This window comes from Varroa destructor, unplaced genomic scaffold (genome assembly GCF_002443255.2).
Source record: "Varroa destructor unplaced genomic scaffold, Vdes_3.0 BEIS01000005.1, whole genome shotgun sequence".
Taxonomy (NCBI): Eukaryota; Metazoa; Arthropoda; class Arachnida; order Mesostigmata; family Varroidae; genus Varroa; species Varroa destructor.
This window is the reverse complement of record NW_019211458.1, coordinates 30,058,785-30,079,531: the sequence shown is the minus strand read 5'-3', so window position 1 is coordinate 30,079,531 and position 20,747 is coordinate 30,058,785. Positions and strand designations below refer to the sequence as shown.

Sequence of the window (20,747 nt, the reverse complement as noted above, 5' to 3'; positions counted from 1 at the left end):
CTGCTAAGGATTCGCGCACCTCTCGCGCAACAAAAATCAATGCAAGGTTACAAAACAGTATCGAGAATCGATATCAGTATATATTACAAAGTTGGCGATGAGCTAGGCAATATTACACAAATGTTTTTAAGCAACATTTATAAGACGACAGAAAATGCCTGTTACATTTAATAGCTCAGGTTTTCCTACATGCATTGCTTTATACTTTTCCTTGTTGTTGTTGTTGTTGTGCTCTGCTAGCGGTTCCGTTGTCTGTCAGCTTATCTCTTCGGCCATTGACTGCGATTTTATTGCAGATTTAAGCGCTAGTTTGTTATATGTTCTCTACCTATCCTAGGCCGAACCACTTCGACATCCTCATGGCGATGTCACTGCTGCTAGATGCTGATCATGCGATGAGGCAGAGAGCGATCACAATGATAAGGCTACTCATGATTGTTACGACTGGTGTGCTGTTTATATGGCTAGGCCAATACGCTTACGAGTCTCTCGGTGTAGTTTTGGTCTCGGCTGAAAGGTCGCGCAAGCGTCTGTCATGACGAGGGATCCATCATCGAGTAGCTGTAATGACTTTGTGATGTGGGCAGTCTAATTTTTCGTCGGCGAACGTTGAAGCGCTGAAGGGCAACAACGGCGGCGACGGCGACGGCAACGGCAACCGTTACAACTACTATATATAACCTAAGTCAGATACGCGATGACTTATCTAATACACAGTCTGGAGCTCACTGGTGTAGTCAGTTTTGCCGGTAGTTCGCCGATGCGTGCTAACATTAGATAGTGGCTCGGGCGTCGACTACCGTGGAATTGATTACTTGATGAGTGTGTGCCTGCCTGGCAATTTGTCCTGTGCTACCTTATACTTTGCCGTTCTCTGAGCTGAGGACGCGCCAGTAATTCGTAGGCGTATTTTAGCTTCTACATTTGTACGTCAATGTTTTGATTGAACTAGGAAGCACACAATGCCCGGTGATGGTTCGCAGTTATTGCGCGTTATTTAAATTTGATCTCCATGCGATCTTTCCGTTTACGGCGCTACTGATTAGTATACTACCGCTAGTATTACTAGTGCCACTATACTTCATGAAATTAATAGCTTCGAGTTTGGCACCTGGGGCCATTGTTAGATGTCGTTCCATTGGACGGTCAAGCCCCTCCCGCACATATTGCGCCCATTATGAGCCCCTAATAAATAGCTCACATGTATACTAATACTGATATTTGCAGTGATCAGATGGTTAATTGAACCATTTGGATGGTCCAATAATTTTCCGTACTTAGTATTAACGCTAATCATAAACTATAACGTCTTCAAGTTGTCACGTTACCTAATTTCACCTAAACCCAGTTTCGGGCCGCTCCAGCGAAACATTCGTGAGTAGTACCACACCTGAGACGAGTGCACACTCGGACCCATTTGTGGAAAAGACTAACAAAGCACATGAGACGGCACTAGACTTGCATAGCAGATCCTCTATGTAGGTTTCCATTGAAATGTGTGTATGTAGTGTATGCATTCGCACGCGAAGGCCGAGTCGCTTGGAACGCCCTCGCCGTGCCCCTTTACTGCTTTTCCTGCTGTGGAACGAGTCCGGCGGCGCTTTCATGAAGTATGGTATGACGCCGGTTCGTTTACCGGTGCAATTCATGATTCGGCTGGAGTCGCTACCATAGTGCTAGAGATGTTGCTTGTGTCTGCCGCCAGCGTCGACGAGGGCAAGTAAACCGGACCCAAGACAATTGCTCGCTTCTATTCTCTTCCACCATCTTCACTGTGGGGCTCTCGGATGGGATTACACAAAATGATCCGACAATTAGTCGCCTTCGTCACGGTCGACGTGACGGCAGCTCAGCTCTTGCTGTCGCTAGTGGCAGCGGGATAGGAAATTAGATAATCGTCATCATTATCACCACGCTACGAAGATACAAGTTCCGTCACCGACGATAACAACAACAACGTCAGCAAGAATAACAGCCGTAAAAGCGGCGATAGCTGCCGCCTCGTTGCTGCTGCTGTTTTTGTAGAAACGTTTGAATTAGGATAATAGCAGCAACTTTATGATCATGAGCGTCATCTGGACAGAAGACACTGATGAACTGATGTCGGCTGTTGCGTGTGGGGAAATGTTGAGTTCGGTAATCAACCGCGAATAAATACCCTGATACAACTATATATATGTATACATATATGAGGGTAGATTGTTCATTTAGCGACCATCCTACGAGAGGACGTTCATTACAGTATCAAGCGGGGCGTTAGGAGGAAAAAAGTGAGCGGGAAACCAAAAAGGGGGTTGGCAAGTTTGTTGTTAGCATGTCTGTATTACCTAAGGGTAACAGTTACTCGATACGTCCAGTACAACAAATAGATACTATAGCCTGATGTGCATGTACGTACAGGTTCGGTATTTTATTTGCTTTAAATATGTTATACGTGTGAAATATACTGATTTGAAGAAATAAAGCAACACACATTCCCGCTTGATGTCAACGTTCGACAAATCTTACTATAAGGTCGTGCGTTCTACCACTTATTTCCTAGTTGTTTACCGGTCTCCTTATACAATAACAAAGCCACTAGACCACATCGAGGGGGGCTCGAGTATCTGGTCTGCACGAAAGAAATCGCGCACCGTATCTGAACTATTTTCAACACTATTTGTTCCGTTATGAGCGGTAATAGGAAATTCTTTATAGTCAGTGGATTTCTTTGCTATTGTGGTTTGTATAGGCGAGCAGTGCGTGCTTACAATATCAGGCACATGATGTAAAGTACCTTAAGTAAGTGATACCTTGGATGGCATCGTGTGCCTTCCTATAGTTATGGTGTTGCTTGCATGACTCGTCATAGCGTGGTATCCCATCGAGGCTTGTTCCGAGTTCTGCTTATAGGTGACGCAGTCACTCGCTGTCTGCATCACAGGATAATCCAGCATCGCGATCACTTGCATTAGGCCCACGGCCTTTCGTTGTTTCTTTCTGTTTAATATTTTACCTGCTCAAATAGTTCGGTTATTCCCAGAGGAACCGCATATACAATGCATTCTTTGCTGCATAGTTACCTAAGTTTATTTGTCGCTCCATCACTGCCTCGACGAGCGCCGCAGCTATTCCAGAGACGAACCAGACACGACAGTCTCGGAAACTAGTCTTCAGAGTTAGCCTGCACCTGGAAGCATGCTAGACAATCTTGGGCAGATGAGTCGGTATAATAAATTTTTGAAGCCTACCCTGGCGACATTTTCTGGTGCTGTCTTGATCGACTATCGTTCTCTCTGTAATTCCCGTTTCCCTCAGCTATAAAGTCAGCAATGAAAAGTATCCGCACCATCTTTCTGTATGTGTAGGTGAATATCTCCGTTCGTTGGGACATGAAAACTTCAGCGTCGATTCGCGATCAGGACTTGCTGGTAGTATATCGTATAACGGCAAGTGATTGGTGAGCTGCGACCTACAAGCGGCGATGACATGAACTCGCCTAGTGAGCTTCTATTGATTCGAATAGACACGACCCTGACTTGTCTCGCCCCATATGGGACGCCCGCACCCTGAACACGGGTTGTTTGTGGAAAAGCCCGTAGACGGAGCTCATCCTAGGCTGTGTCTCCGCCTATTTTTATTCAATCAGAGCTCTGATTGTCGCAGCGAAGACAAGCCAGACCATCTGACACTGTACGTAGCGAGGATGTTTGTTTTATTGCGATTCGTCAATCTCGCCTTTTCGGCATCTTTGTCTGTCGGGTAAATTTCGGCCCTGTGTCCAGCTTCAACCATCCATTCATATATATTCCCGCAGCGGTAACAACGGCGAAGACTATCTGTCACCCTGTTCGATGAAGACGAAAAGCTTTGCGCTCTTCGTCGTAATGGCTTCACCACCGCAAACGCCATTCTGACGAAATGAACAGACCACAGCGATTGCCGCCTACTACTACTGCTGCTGGACCAGATGCATTGGTCGTCGCATGGAGATACGCCCAATGCATGATAGCTTGGGGCACCGGCCGATGGACACAGGCCAATGGAACAACCGCGAATCTGCGATATCAATAAGAAAATGTCTGGCGGATAAAAACTCTATCCGAAGTCTGATAGTGTCGATGCTCTGCACCAGAGCGGTCGACAAGCTCTGATACGGGAACCGGGGCTGGCGTAAAGGGCAAAAAGTCTCCTGATACCAAAGCGTTGATTGAAGCTGAAAAGGGCGCGGTGTGTTTTTTCGGACTCACCAATGAAGGAAGATGTTGAGCAGACATCAGAACGACTGTTAGGCAAGTCAGCCTGCTCGGTTTAGTATAGCAGGCATGGTGCGTATTTTAAGCGTCAACCCGTGGGGCATCAATTACGACACGAAGTAGTACTAGTAGTAGCATATAGTAGTTGCTAGTAATTGATCGGTGGGCGCAGGCTTCACCTCACGGTACCGATAGGCCAAATTTTGTGGACAGATAACCCTAATTCTACCTCGTTTCGGCCTAAGAAATGTCAAAACCCTTCATAGATAAACTGGCTTGGCAGTAGCAGGTGGGACGAAGATAGCGGATGCAACAACAACGAACTTTCAAAGAGACTACCAAGCTTATAGATACGTACAGAATAACAGGGGCAACTTTACAATTATCAACGGTTTAAATCTCGCTTGCGGCCGATGTAAAATTTCATTAGCTAGTTTAGTAGTTTGAGCTAATTGCCTCTCTTCCTATTTAAATCGTTTGCTTCAATCAAATATGCCCTTTTGCTGGAATTGATCTTCATTTTAGTACAAGTGAACCCGCCTGTATTTCAGCCATGTCTACAGGTGCTGTTGTGATTAGATATAGTAAGATATTTTCAGCCTCGCTCATATAAGCTTTTTTTTTCTATTTCAGGTCGCATACAGGCGAGAAACCCTATATGTGTGAATATCCAGGCTGTTCGAAGGCGTTCAGCAATGCCTCTGATCGAGCCAAGCATCAGAACAGGACTCATTCGAACGAGGTTAGTTTTAGTTCTTGTTTCATTCGTCTAGTGTTCATACCCCATTATATCTTCTTTTGAAACCGTATCGTTTACTAATCAGACACATGCCCTCGCTGCTATCCCAGGTGCTTGTACGAAACGGTTGCGATTCCCAAAAAAAACGGGCACTGCCCACCTAATCAATACCTTGAACCATCATCTCAGTGTTTATGTCGCTGTTAAATAGATACCATCTGCAGCTGTGATGGTGCATCCGGCAGCTGGTTACTTCCCTAAATACAGGTTTAATGCGTAAACGAACAGCAATGAACGAATAAAATCAAACCTGAATGACAGGCGGAATCGTTGTTACCAACCTGTAGCAACGTAACAGTGTAACCGTTGTAGCAACGGTATTAGCGCCAATCCGACGCACGAGGCGCTGCACGGACTGCCTCCGGGACACTTTAGCTAGCCCTCAGCGACAGAATCGTTCCCGTCGACTAAGGTTGGCAAGTACGTTGAGCAGCATGGATACTGTTGTTGCCCTAATCTTCTTGGCTAACCCATAGTTCTTCATCGATGGCATTAAGTGTGCTTATTGATATACGTGTACAGTTGAATTTAACGCAAAACAAGTAACGTCAACATACGTATACTGTCAGCAATGACTACCACGGCAGAAGACGACGACGTCAGGATTCGAAGCAGCGAATCAGGAAAACGATAGCACCAAGATTTTGGCCTTCAGACGAAACTTATTCAAACCCTTAACTCTTTGTTGAAGCATGGGGAGCCGGCGACGGATAAGGAATTACTTCAGCCTTGGCGGCAGACACAGAGTACCGAGTTAACTGAATCGGTTCTCCTTCGGTTCGGTTAATGACCCGAAGCGTCTTGTTCGTTCGTGTACTTCGACGCTCGCGTATTTTCCTCCGACGTTGTGACGGCTTTATATTTAATACATAGAAACGAAGCCGAACTCACTCCGTACTAAACTGCTACTGAGAGAAGCAAGGCAAAGCGACATTGACCCGTTCCACTAACAGCTCGTCCGGTCGGTAATTACCAATGTGCCCCGCGAAAAATACCAAAGGCAATTCGTGAACAAACACAATTAATTTCCGCCTAATATAAGCTTCTTGTCGAACAACGGCAATGGCGCAATTTATGGCGTTCGACTATTAACTGGATAACTTCATAGACAGCATTTACGAGGGCGCATATATCCATAAGCATATAGTAAATAGGTTCTAACGGTTGAGAAGAGCAGCAGTTGAGTAATAATAACAGAAAAAATATCCGATTGGACATGATTATCAGTATAAATTTAAATCAGAACCTGTCTACCTTGTTTCGTGTCGGAAATGGAGGTTTACGTCTGGCGTCCAGCACAAAATGATGACTAGCCCGAATTCGGATCTAGATTAGTACGTACTCCTGAAATTAGCACGAGGACGAGATATTGTGTCACCATTTTCTTGGAAAAAAAAATGGCCAGAGTAATCAAAAACGTGTTTGAGTATATTGAACTACACTTACTGTACAAAATTCGGTTTCATATATATATATATATATATATATATATATATATATATATAAGTTGCTAAGCTTTTTTGATAAACGGTTTGTAAGACCTATGCAGACGTACATTTTTCGTATTGCACGAGTTAACGACTTATTCGTTACACCCATATCACTTGTCTAAATGTCCACCCTTCTTTTAATCACTGCCACCGTTCCATAAGTCTGCAGACCATTTCCATTCTCTTCGCAGTCATATCTTCTCCGCATTACCGTTGCTGATGTTATTGTTTACTGGGTTCCGTTGCTAATGCTGCCGTTATATTTCATACAATCTCCCGATTCCGCCTGCAATAGTATTTTAGCGTCGTTTCAGCCATTCGTGCTCCTGTCACCAATATACTACACGTAATCACGCATCCGTCCTTCGAGCTTTCTTTCCTGCACACATGCAAACACCTAGACCCATCCGTCCCATGTTACCCCATCTCGCTCTATCTTCACGTCGCCTCGACGTCTCCCGTAAACGCGGTAAACGACTTCAACGTATTGCCGCTAATGATGAAGTCGCTTACACTGCCTGCGTTGACGAAGGAGAACAAATTAAGGACGATGCCGACGTTCGTTATTATGCGAGTTACGTCGCTAACAACATTGGCAGGCGTCAGAGCTACCAAAAACGTACACACAGATACGGCAATCATAATGGTGAGCACGAAGCTAGGGCTGGAATCGACGGTATAGTTCAGTCATTTTTTTTGTAACTTAGTTGATTCAACGCTGTCTTCGCTTGTGCTGTGTTCTTAACGTTGCTCACATCATGGCCGCGTGGCTTGCCATACATATGTATATCGTGATCTCTATAGTTGTTACTCACCTGTGACTGTCGTAATTATCTTTCGTTTTGTTTGTCATAGTTGGTAAAATACGACTGTGTGTGTCTATTCGATTACAATAGCCATTTGTAATAGGTGTGCTCGTTTTAATCTTCCGTTTGTTATCCACGCATGCGCTGTGATCCTTTTAGTTCGCGCCATTCCACTTGTTTATCGTCGCCGTTGACCGCTATCACACGACGACGGCGGCGGCGGCGGCGGCGGCGGCGGTCACAACAACAACAACAACAACAGAAAGAGACAGGCACTTATAATGCGGCAACTATACCGACAACTGTAGCAAATGAAGTTGCATTGTTCTTCGTCGCGCTTGTTTAACTTCCTTCTGCCTTCATCGTCCACGAGCTGGTCTGTTGTTTCATCCCTCCCCTAATGCCCATTACCCTCCGCCCCCTCCTGTACAACTCAAATGTTGATCGGTCCCCCATCGTAAGTTGGCCTGGTGATTTGTGGGATGCTTGAGCATTAATAGCGCCGTGCGTGTTGATTTCTTGCTTGCTAAGGCCTTTGTTGTTGTTATTGTTGGCTGTCACATTCGGCGATGGCTGTGATGGTGGCTGAAATAACGAAGTACATGCTGTGGTACGCTACCTCAACGGCCACCATATCAATGGCTATGGCTTTTTGGGCATCGCACGTTGGCATGCCATCTTTGCAACGATCACCCCATGTATCTTCTAGTCCCGCACACCGTTAGCATTAAATTGATGTTCATTTTGCTACTCTATTGCTGTTGTTGGTCAAAGTATTAGTGGTAAATGTTGTTGCAAACAAGCGCTGTTCAGGGCGACGCTAGCCAGTGACCAACTTATGCTAGAAGGGAAACAACTGGTTACGCCGATATAGTATACATATATAGTATTTATCACTAGTTGCAGTAGTAGTCGTAGCTATTCAGAATAAACTAGACACGCGAGACAAACGCTGCACAACAAACCCCATGAATAAATGGCTGACCGCATTCGGTGCGAAACCGTCGTAGCAGCAATCTATCGCTATAGTACGATTTAGTCGTTTGCTTTTTCTTTCCTTCGTCTGCGATGCGTCCCGAGTGTTCCCCTAGTCATACGCACCCCGTCTTCCTCACCCCCAGTCTCTATTATGTAACTTCTGTTTAATTTGTTTTGGTTTTGTCCGGTCTTTAAAATGGCTGATGTTGCAGCAGCGGTGGCGGCAGCAATTGAGTTGCTTTGCGCATTATGGTTTCTATTCTCGGCTTTCCCTAAGCCTGCCTAAAGTCTGCGGCTGCTGTCTAGCCTGGTATAGTGTCTGGATCCGAATGTAAACAAGCTTTGCAGGCGACCTTTATTTTGACACTGGGAACTCGACAAAACGATGTCGACTGACCTCGCCATGGCACGTGCAATCTTTTCATTGCCGCCACCGCCGTCGCTCCACCGGAGAAATCAACAGCAACCTGGCGAGAAAACAGAGCGATAGAACAGAAACGACGAAGAACTCGGCGTCAACTGAAAGGAGAGAACGAGGGGCATATTTCTAGACAACACAAATGACTAACAATTACTAAACCCCATTTGTCGCCATTTAATGCTGTTAACGAAGCTGCTACACATAGCACGCAACGCTAATTGGTTGGTGATGCTCTTTTAAATACGGTTGATGACATAGGAAGGCACATATGGACGATACGTCGTTGCTACCGCTGCTATCGGCGTTTGTTGTTAGCCTGACGGTAGGAAAAATCAAATTTCTCATTTTTCCGCTGCCTGTTTGCCCTGCCATTGTCAGTGTGGAGATACAAACGTCGAAGGTAATAGGCCCATTTCGGTTCGAAGTTGTCGTAGTCACGACGCGCTCATAATGCAGTATGTACAAACTGTTTCCTTTGGGTTCGGGTACCACGGCAGTGTCCGATAGCGACAGAACGATCGCGGTAGCGTTCTGCCGGAATACCATTACCCCATTTGTTACATCTAGTATAACGCCGGGCTTCGAATCCTGCCTCGATAGTACATGGCGACGTTGACGTATAGCAGTATTGACGACTCGTTTTCCTTTGTTATTACGGTCAACTTAGCTAACCTTTTCTGTGTCGAAAACCTGCATCTTGCCAAATCGGTCGTGGAAGTCTTTAACATCGACTAGTGCTTGATTTTGATTTGGAAAGATTCAAATTCGTTGAAGCGCACCCCATTAAAAGGCCACTATACGAAAATAACATATGTATGCATAATAGTATAATTTTACATGCAAATTTATTACGGTAGGCCGTTGGCGAGCGAAAAGAACATCGTGGAAAGAGCATTAACAATTAGCATTGTCAATCCAACCATTGCAAATTAGCTCAAGTTCACTACTGAGGATAAATGGAAATAACAAGTAGACGTCTGGCGGTAATCCGAAAAAGCCGTTGAGGCTTACATGGGTAATTTCTTCGTCAACACGAGAATGACCTCGTGTAGTTATAATACCTTGTAATTATCACACGGTAGCATCAAGATGAACAAGGTTAAAAAGACTAATTTTTAATTGTCCATCAGCTTATTACACACGTACACGAAGTCAGAAAGCGTCGATTGTTGAGCGTCAATCACACTCGACAGAAAAAAAAACCGCAACTTCGCACTTTAAAAAGCAGAAGCCACCATCTAACGACCATTCTACAACCCCCTTCTGCTTTGTAATAAAGCTGCATTACAAAATAAAAAGCATACTGTTCTTGAAAACACCCCATTAAGGCCTGTTGAGTTACACAGCGAAGTTTTCCCAAAGTTATTTCGTGCTCATCCTTACAGCGGTCCGTTGTATAACACGCCCAGACATTGGCCCTATAGGCGCTAGAAATTAAAAAAAAAATGCCGAGCTATTTTTTTTTTACTAGGCTTCTTTGTCTTTGAAGAATTATCTCATGTTTTACTTCTTTGCTTTGCTTTGTACTACTTCAGAAGTTTCGCAAGCTTTGCGATTAACTGCGTCTTAGCTGGTATCTAATTGCGTTTTAGAGTCGCCCCGCTCACCTGGCACTAACGTGGCGTCCGACCTCGGCCTCTGATATACCCTTTTCAGTCACCGATTTTAGCGCTTTATACTGAGTCACGTACTTTGTACCGTCAAAGGATTCGTTCGATATACCAGGCTTTCAAACCTTCTTATCTGTAGCTGTTCTAAACCTTTCCTTTATGTCGTCACGCCTTAGTAGCGTATCACTACGAGAAATGCAGATGACGAGCACTAGACGGACGAAAGCACCCAAAAGGATATTGATTACGATATGCAACCATAATTATAATCTATTTTTCTACCTCATGATGAGTGTGACGACGATAAGGCCGCTAATGTCGTAATTCAGTTGACTACTACGACGGCGCACTTATTGATATAACCGCTCTTTGGTCCTGCCAGTATTTAAGCACCTGTTTTAATAAGGAACGTTCAACATTAAACGAAGCCCTCTTCTTCACATAGAGCGGGATCATATTGTATAAGTATTTCTCCTCTGTTAGGACAATTAGCTCTATAATGACTACATCAGCTTCAACGTGCCGTCATCTCAAAGCTACGAAGGGAACTCTGTCCAACGCTATCAAGGATTAACTCTTGTACGGAGTACGTTGACCAAAGGACAAGTCAGTCAGTCAGTCAGATAAGATAGATAAACATAAACGTCAAGCATTTACCGATCCTGTTATGCCAATCTTTGATATCTTTCCGCGCTTGTCCAGGTGAGATTCACTGGATGCGTGGTTGTCCGTCAATCCTAGCCGATCAATAAAGCCTGGTGTATATATACGATTCAACTGATTTGCTATATACATCAAATTCTTCCGTGCGAAAAGCCTGTAGTCTAACATAATATTAGACTAAAACCACAAGCCTCCCTTCCGTATTTGAATAAACCATAGGCGTATAATTGTTCCATACTCTTCGTCGTGGTGATGGTCGGTTTAGTAGGTAGGACAAATGCTGGCCTTGTTAAACGCGCCGGCCACTGGCGATGCAGTAGCTTTTCTTTTTTACCGTGTTTCTTTTCAATGAGAGGTTGTCTTCACGATGCTTGTACGAGACCGTTATTGATTTCAGAAGGTTTGCTTATGGAAAACTACGGACGTGACAACGGCTAGACACCGGCTGAGGCAATACCAAGACCAAAAGTGATGTTTTGAACGATCTGACCGGTTTTTATTAGACAATTATATTTAAATCGGCTTATTTTGCGGTTTGTGTATGAATCGTCGGTACCAGTTCGCTTGTCTGCTTTAGCTAGCATTATCTGCGGCAATATCTGGCCAACTAAAGCCCATGTTGTGGCACACGAAACATCTGTTCGTGCTGCGGCAGATTGTGTGCAAGTGGTCTTCGCTTTATCATTGCTCTGGAAGTAGGGTTTTGATAGCTTGTAGGGAAACGACTTGATTTAGACGTTCGTATTTTCCTGAACGATCATCGCCAACGCTTAAATCTTAGCGAGTCCATCCCATACTCTTACGGAAATCTTTCAATAATCGAATCTGCCAAAAAAAAATCAACTTTTCTGCAGTTGAGCACTATGTTACCAACTACTTCTGCTTTACCCTCAGCTACGCATGTATGCCATCAAAAACTGTGCGAAGACAGACGTCTCTCTACAGGTTCTGCTGTTACTGCCGTGTAGGCTGTATAGGAACAGAACTGAACCGTAATGAGGAATTGCACGTCAATAACACAACAGTCGAGCCCTTAAGTTGATATACGTTTTGTTGTTATATAAGATATAAGTTGTTCGGGCCAAGCGTGATATGGACAAGACACGTTGCGCATGGAAGGCCACATTGGGGCACGTGCCGAATCAGCCGGGAACGCACGCACGTTTGTCTCTATACTTCCGTGAAAGTGAGGACGCAAACGAGAACAAAGCCAGCGACGGTAGCAGCAGCAGCAGCAACAACAAATATTACAGTGGTAGTAATTGACGTAATAGAAATGGTTCAAGCAACGTCTCGCCGAGGGCTATTTGTCGTCTTTCTCTCGATCTTTATCGACATATATCTATCGTTATGGGAGAGAAAAGTGGTGATGAAGCGGTCGCATTGGCGATACTTAAAACAGTAGGACCACTGTCCATATTTTGCTTTTTGTTGGCGTTCGCTAGATATTTTGTGGGTCCGTCCGCTCATTGCTAGAGGAAGCAGAAATCACAAAAGATAAAACCAGTGACGTTAAAGTGGAGTCAGCCGAAGTGAAGGGAATGCCAGGCACTAGGGAGCAGCAGGATTGGTAACAACGGAGAGCGAATCACTTGATTCCAATTTACGTTCGTCGTTTCGGCGAATGTCGCCACAGTCCGACGCTACCGACAACACCGAACGGTGACGAAAACAACGGCGTCGGAGTCGCTTTGTGAGGTTGTGACGCTCCCGTGCTGATGCTTCCCTCGGCGCGGGCGAAAGGCCCGACCAGCAGTGTCTAAGCCGCTACCGCCACAGTCATTTTCTCGCCGCCTTGTCAGCCAGAACGTCAACGCGTCCCCGTGTGTGACTCCATTACGCTTTTTCTCTGTGGGCAACGGTGAGCCCATATGTGCGTGTGTCTGATCATGTTCACGATTTTTTTGCTACGATGGCGTTAGTAGCAAAGACGGTACGCTGGCGGAATATTGCAGACGAAAAATGGTACTTCCTCGCACCTTTACAGGTGCCGTTGCTGTTTCTGAGGGCAGCATGGATACTGTAGTAGCGGAAGTCGCTGCAGTAACGATAGAACTAACAACTCCAGTAAGTTGTCTATGAGCAACAACGAAACAAACTGCAGAAGGTTATTTGTAGGTGTTTTGATATCTGTTGGGCAGAAGATGTAGTGTTATAGGAAATTTGTTGCCTGTAACCTTGCTGATTTTGTCTGCTCCATTCTATACCGTTTCTATTCGCTGGGCTGTACCCTTTCTCTTTCTTCTGGGCAATGACAGTGACAAAAATAATAGCGACAATAACAACAAAGAACAACAAAAACATCCAACAAGGCGAACAGCTCGAAGAGAATCGGATTCACTCGTCTAACTCTACGACAATTACTCGTTGACTACTTTCATGTCCAGCCCGTGACGCGAATACCGGGTCCGATATTGCACCGTTCTTTTCGTCTACTGTCTCTCGAAGCGGTTCTTTATTTTTTTTTTTTCCTTTTCCTTATGGCTACTATAGTAAATCCACCCGGTTTTCCGATTTTTCATTTGTTTCGGAAACGAGACACCCGATTACGACCGCGTGGCCATGAAAAGTGTTAGACAGCACGTACTCTTGCTTTTTTTCGATAGCTCTGCGATTCAGCAAAACATACGCTGGCTGAGAGCTTCCTGCAGTTGTTGACTCTGCTGGCGATCGTTTAGCCTGGCCGTCGTCTGCGACAGTTTTTGTTGCTTTCTCTCATATCGCCTTTTCACGGGAACGGCGTAGAGTGATACGGCTAACCAATATAAAGACTTTAGTACAATTTTTGATTGCTGCTGCTGCTACTCTTGGTGTAAGGCGAGCGTTAACAGCGCTGCCCAAGTGTTGGTTGAATGGCCTCCGTGAGTGCCTACGGATTTCCCAGTGGAATAATCGTTACTCAGAGCCTCTCAGAGTCATTCTTATGGGCTTCCTTAAACCTTAAGTCTCAGTCTGACTACCCGAGATTGAAAAGAAGGTGTGAACACGTTCCGTTGTTAGCGTCGTACCCAACGTGCGTAGCTCATATCAGCATTATTGAGGCAGCGGCCAACTCCGCTACAGACCATAGCGCCATGGTTTCGGTGCAGCTATAACGATTTTGGTGAGCGCGACGACAACGATTGGCCGCAGGTTTTCCATGTGCAGCGCACGTGTGAAAGAAAGTTCACGCCAAAGGATAAGGGACAATACTCTGAAATAGACACAGGCAGATATAGAGCGAACACAGAAGGCGCTCAAACTTGCTGCCAGCGACCTGGAGGACCAAGAAAAGTGTGTTTGAAGGTGAACGGGGTGCCGGTTTGAGGGAGGGACTAAGCCGAATCGTAATGATATTCCGCGGGAAAGAAGCTCGATGTGTATCTTAGGCTTGTGGGGCTTTTGCTGCGCCGGCTTCCTGAGGCTGCAGTCGATGTTAACGCTGGCCTTGGTCCTGCCGCTGCCGGAGGTGGCTGACTCAAAGGAAAAGAAGGTGTCTTTGATTTATCACGGGTGTCGCTGCGCACGTACGGGTAGAAAGAGCTTAGCATCGAGCACCCAGCAGCTTTGGCCAACTCCGGGAATAGAATGGTGACAACGGAACCTTTTGTCGTGGGGTGTAAGCGGTAGTCGCATTAGTCGCACAGTCGAGGTAGATAGACCTGGTAGCTGGTGAGGGAGAAATGGCCGTGGGCACCGTTTTTATTACTGCTGCTGCTGGAATTTATGCTGTAACAGCGCAGCAAATGAGGCGTCGCCAGATTCTATTGATGAAACTGCGGCGAACCTGAGTTGACTAGACACTATTATTGTTTGACCGATTTTCGTAAGGCCGTACCCAGAGCCCCTGTCAAGTGGCTGAGTTAGGAGCGTTTGGTTCCGCGAAGCAATGGTAGCTTTAAATAGGAACCGAACGAATTCAATCTTAGTTGATATTATTAGGGATATTGAAACTCTATCTTGAATATGCCGCCTCTGTTTAACAGACCAGTATATCTAACGAACTATGTCTTTCTTTTCTGCGTTGTTTTACGTAATGTTTACAGAAGCCATACGTATGCCATGCGCCTGGCTGCACCAAACGTTATACGGACCCGAGCTCACTACGAAAACACGTGAAGACGGTCCATGGGGCCGATTTCTATGCGAATAAAAAGCACAAAGGTCCGCAATCGGACGATAATCCCAACTCTGGTGGCGTCGGCTCCGATAACAGTTCGCCGTTAAGTCCTGGAAGTGGAAAGTCGATTCCAGATGCTCCACCTTCGGCGTACACGCAGATAGGCCAGCCGCAAACTCCACCAAGCGAAGGATCCCCAGTGAACGATTCGCAAGTTTCGACTACCACATGCGGCAGTGTAGCGGTCGATTCCCTTGCGAATCTACCAAGCCAGGCACAAGAAAGTCCGTGGGATTCACTTAATTATGAGGTCGACGAGTTTGCCGAAGCCATCACCTGCGCCGTATCTGGCGGTGGTAATTACGGTGACGAGCCTGTTGTACAACGGGCAAACTTCAGTAGCCTCGACCGACTTAAACAACGAATGCAGCCACCCATCCCGTTACGGGGTATGCCACCTCCCGTGGCGCCATCTGGAGGCCTGAATATAGGTGGTCATGGAGGGGGCGGTCGTTACACTGAGCTGCGTACCTGTCACGGAGGGGACGGCAGCACCGCGATTTCTCGCTATGGAGATCACCTCGGCCGGGGCCCACACGGGGCTACACAGGAAACTTCGTTTGTCACGAATGCGCAGGCGATGCGGAGAGACAGCATCGCTAGTACCTATTACGGAAGCATGACATCGGAACAGACCCGAAGCGAGACGAACCGCAGCACGGTCGAATCGTCTGCTCTTAGCGATCCCGTCGCGGTTTCATCGTGCGGCAGCGAAAGTTATCACGCATACAGTGCGTTAGTTTCGCCAGCAACAGGGCCACCAGCGCCCCCGAACCCGAATATTGCCGTACCCCGCAATGTGAACACTTCGAATGACGATTCAGAGAGCAGCACCCTCGCAGAAGACGATGCTCGAGTGCATGAAATGGCCAATGTAAGCCAGCCCCAACAACGCAATGCCGAGGTAAAGCACCTTGGACTGGATGAAATCGACTTGCCCGATGAGTTTGTGAACTTCATCAATCACCAAGAAGGTGGTGATATGCCGCCTTCAGCTAGCCACGCTAATCTGCCTGCTAGACCCGGGTCGGCGCTTAGTTCAGCGGCCGTATCTTCAGTTAGTCAATACGACGAAGTAGCACGCCGCACTCAACCCTCTACTCAGATGGGCCCCCCACAACATCCCGTTCCGCGCTCTCGTGCTGGTCACGCTCGGCCTTATTGCTACCATCAACAAGCGACCAGCAATCTCATGATCTCTCAGCAGCACGATGGTTATGATTATTATCCGCCAGTAACGCCTGCTCCTCCAATTCCTCCCGCAGCTCTAGCTACCCATCATCATCAACAGCAGCAGCAGCCATCACAACAACCTCAGCCGGCCCAGCCGCATCATCGAGCTGTGGCTCCGATCGCGCCTCCTCCATCACAAGGAGCTGCTGCTGGCAGCCAAATGCAGGGTGGCATGCCTGCAAGTCACGTAAATCATTGCTACTATCCAGCACCGCCCGCCGGAACATCGACTGGCATGTCAAACTACCCCACAGTGCACCCCTTGCACGTTAAGAACGACCATGATCGGAATATGAACCACATGAGTTGCAGGAACATACAGCAACAGACGCACTCCCAATCCCAACCGCAGCATCACGGCAAAGTGCCTGAACGAACGGCGTTGAGTAATCAGTCAAATCTACAGCTGCAGCCGATGAATGCGGAAGCGTTACAACACCTCAAACAACAACAGGCCCAAATCGCCCTTCGGCAACAGCAACAACATAATCACCATCAGTCGCAACAGCAAAGGCATCATCAGCCGCCACATCATCTTCTAGGAAATCAGGCTGGAACTCAACATCAAAACCATCAACACCCCGTTGCCATGCATCGGTCGGAAATCCAGTGCCGATCAGTTAGTCAGAGCTCAATGGCGCCTGATACATATCGACGCACTCTGGAGTACGTGCAACAATGCCAGATCAGTTCAAGTTCGGAAAGTCGCCAACAACGGCGAAGTCCACTGCTTCAACCGATGTGCACACGAAACATGGTCATCAATGACATGAGCGCATCGCTTCACACGCTCGTGCGGGAGACAACACATCTTAAGCTCATGCAATAATAATATTCACAATAATAATTCTAATAATGATAACTGTTCCAGCGATAATAATAGTATATGGTAGAAAACTGTATATATATATTTCATATATGTACCTTTATGCTGCTAGCAGTACTTCTGCATATGGTTAGTACGTAACGGCCTATACGAGACAGAGCGTCAAACATTGTCAACGCGTCACTCACTGAGAAACCTGCGAGTGGTAGTGCAATGTAAGACTCGTGCCTCAGATCTTTAAAAGTCCGCGGACCTACTACTGGAAAATATCTCAAAGACAGAACATAGTACTCATCGTTATTAATGATGCATTTGAGGGAAGGCCACCCCGATAGAGAATGAAGAGCGTTCAACTGTGGGTGCATTTGACGATGTGTAGGAATAGACCCCGATTCTACAAATACGTATTGGCGCCTCACGCGCTTTAACTGTGACAGTCATGAAAGCCTTGAAGTCTTGTGACAATGGTCTCCAGTTGACTACCAGGGGCGTGCAATGAACAACATGGATCAGATATTCACCCCTCGATCTTCTAATCATGATAGTGATCGAGGGGTACAGCTTAGCTATCTTGTTTCATCAGATTGGACGATAAGCTTAGCATCATGGTCACCTCTGACGATTGCTCGTCGGTCCTAAGGACCAGTTGCAAAAATAGCGCTTGCTTCGTTCAATAACAAACATGTGGACGCATGTTGTACCTGGTGCATTTTTTACCGAAGGGGAACGCCCCGTATTCCCCATGTAGTAGTGTATTTATTGTTGTCGGATAATTTACAGTTGATCTCATTCAACCAATAACATTACTGAAGGCTGTGAGCAATCGCTCTGTACATATAATAGTACATATACGATATAATGTGAAACGAATTGTATACTGAAGGTACGGAGCGAGATGGTTACAATGGACGTTGAACTCCGATCTTAGAAAAGCTAACCAAACAATCAACGAATCCATGATTAATCAATCAATGTATCTCAGAACATGCAAGAAGAAGGAATATATTAAAATCCATGGAAAGTAAGACACATTTGATGAAAACAACTTGTTGCAACGTAACTTAAACACGAGCTTCGTAGTGTAATACTGTAAGATCTCTTTTTTGTATTCTCTGAAAACACTGTCAGCTATAGGAGGATATTCTTCTACTTAAAAACCCTAAGGACGTAAAATATGTGAGCTTACTTTATATATATATATATATATATATATATATATATATATATATATATATATGTACACACACACACACACACATGTAATATTGAACTATGCCTCTGTGCATTATGATGCAATTGTGCATATGCCTATAACGGATATCTTATTGATGCGACATGTTGAATCGAACAAATGTTTGTTATTAAGTAATAACGAATCAATCAAACCTTCGTTCCTTTTGTCCACTTTGAACTGAGCTTAGGACACATACGATTTCCCGTTTAATCAAAATAGACAAGATCTGATGTACACTGGACGGTATGATTAATATTTCAATTGTATGGTTACTATAACTGGGACTCGAATGCATGATAGAATATTTATGATAATATTTTTATATGAATTTCGAGAAGCTTCGCTGGGAGCCAGGTGTCGACACCTGAGGAACCGGTTTCAAGTATTCTCAATAATAAAAACGTTTCGTGCCGGCCTATTAAGCAGAGCACTGATGAGATATAATTGTTGTGCTCATTTCTAATCAGCTTCTAATAATAGAGAAGTTTGGCGGAAATTTGGGGAGTTCGAAACATCAAACCAACGCTATTGAAGATCATATCATAGCGGTACTGAATGAAAAAACAGGTCTTTCGCATATATTTAAAAAAAAAAAGGTTACTTCTAGAGTAACCTCAAAGTTGGAATCCTTCCAGCCATATACGTGGAAGGAAAATAACAAATCATGAAAATCCTTGCGTTTGGGTAGCACTTGAGGTATTCTTTCGCCGTAATATAGAGACGAAAAGATGCATTAGTCATATTATGAGGAGGGCCCAATCATGTTATAACCTGATTAAAACGTATATTTTTATACCAAACGCGTTACGCCAAAATGCTAAATAATGTCTATAGCACAATTTGTGCTTGTCGGCTTCATCTGTTCGCGGAGCAAAGGGACTAGTTTTTCATCGACAGGTGCCGTATCTCGATTTACAAGCTGTTCCACAACCTTACCAGAGCTGAGACTTAGTAACCATACGATGGCTCTATTAGACACGTAATTGTAAGATTAAATCATTCGGTATCTGGCATTACCATTTGGCGTCGCACTTGTGAACCCGCTACAAAAGCAAACATTGATGCCGCCCAGGCTGTCGTTTCTAAAATGGAGCTTTGTCAGTTAGTGACTTCAGGAAAAGCCAAGCCGATCCGCTATGCGACACCTGTGTAAAGTATTCACTTACTTAGAAAGTTTGCGAAAACATATCGAGTAGATAAAGCAGCCCTCGCACACAAACGGTAAGTTTTCTCTCTGTCGTTGATCTTTAAACTCGCATCTTTTCGAAGGCGGATGTAGCTACCGCGGTAAAAAATTTTTGTTTTTAGTTAGATCTCGTTGTTTCGGCTGATGTTGTCTTGTTGACAACGTTTCGACAGTGAAGAGTGACATCGAGAAAGCGAAAAGGTCTCGTGAAGGAAGGACTGTCCAACAAAAAAAAGCCGGAACTCCCCAAAAGGAAGATTACCTCGCGGTGATCGTAAACTGTGGGGAGGAGGAGGGAATACGACTGAGGTTTGGTTAATTTGTAAATCTGGCCCTGCAGTGTCTCTACGAGAAGCACCTTAGCCCCCTGTTATTTTCAGAAATCAAAAGCGGTACTTTTTAAAGTGAATTGAATACATTTTAAATCGAATCTCATTTTACAAGAGATGATAAACGTGAGTTGCGAGGACATTTCGAGAGCAGTAGATCTATAGTTTAGTAGGACACCCGGTTTGGTGGCATTGCTTCTTCTGTGTAGTTTTTTGTCATGCAGAGAGACACAAGTGATCTTTTTAGAGAATTTGCCAAGACAGATTATCAATTCAGACCGTGTTCTTTGAAATTAATAAATCTGATCTAACATATGTTCGATGAGTTCGAGGGGATCATCTAATTCATGGTGAGAAATTCGAAAAGTGTTCGTGTAAAGCGGTCTTAGATTATAACAATCACAAAAGGATGCTTCATAAGCAGGCAAAGACGATGGAGAGATAAGCCTTTTGATAGACACTCTATTACACAATATTACGTACGTATATATAGATATTATTACCTACATTCGGTCCCGATTCTAATATAAAAAAAAAAAGAACCTCTTTTACAGAATTTGTTGTCTCAGTCTAAGCAAGAACCTTTTTGCAATCAAACGCATTTCAAAATGAAGACTTGGCAATGCACCTCACTGGCTTTAGTCTATCCGGTCTTATGGGAGAGCAGTTTGAATATGTTACACTTTCTGCTTGTGATTTTCCTTTCGCTAGCATGCGTGGCCAATTATACTGCTACCTATAGCTATATTGCTTACGTCCGAACGGCTAATAGCGAAGC

General features: G+C 45.1%; 1 protein-coding gene across 6 annotated transcripts in view; it reads left to right on the top strand.

Moving 5' to 3' along the window:
• ci (transcriptional activator cubitus interruptus) overlaps window positions 1-18,898 on the top strand; it is a 71,622-nt gene extending 52,724 nt beyond the window's left edge. For all 6 annotated transcript variants that reach the window (XM_022806703.2, XM_022806702.2, XM_022806701.2 and 3 more), the window contains 2 exons: window positions 4,869-4,977; window positions 15,028-18,898. In XM_022806703.2, the coding sequence (XP_022662438.1) occupies window positions 4,869-4,977; window positions 15,028-17,223 (2,305 nt within the window). In that variant the 3' untranslated portion in view covers window positions 17,224-18,898. The remainder of the gene's footprint in view (window positions 1-4,868; window positions 4,978-15,027) is intronic.
• The last annotated feature ends 1,849 nt before the right edge of the window (window positions 18,899-20,747 follow it).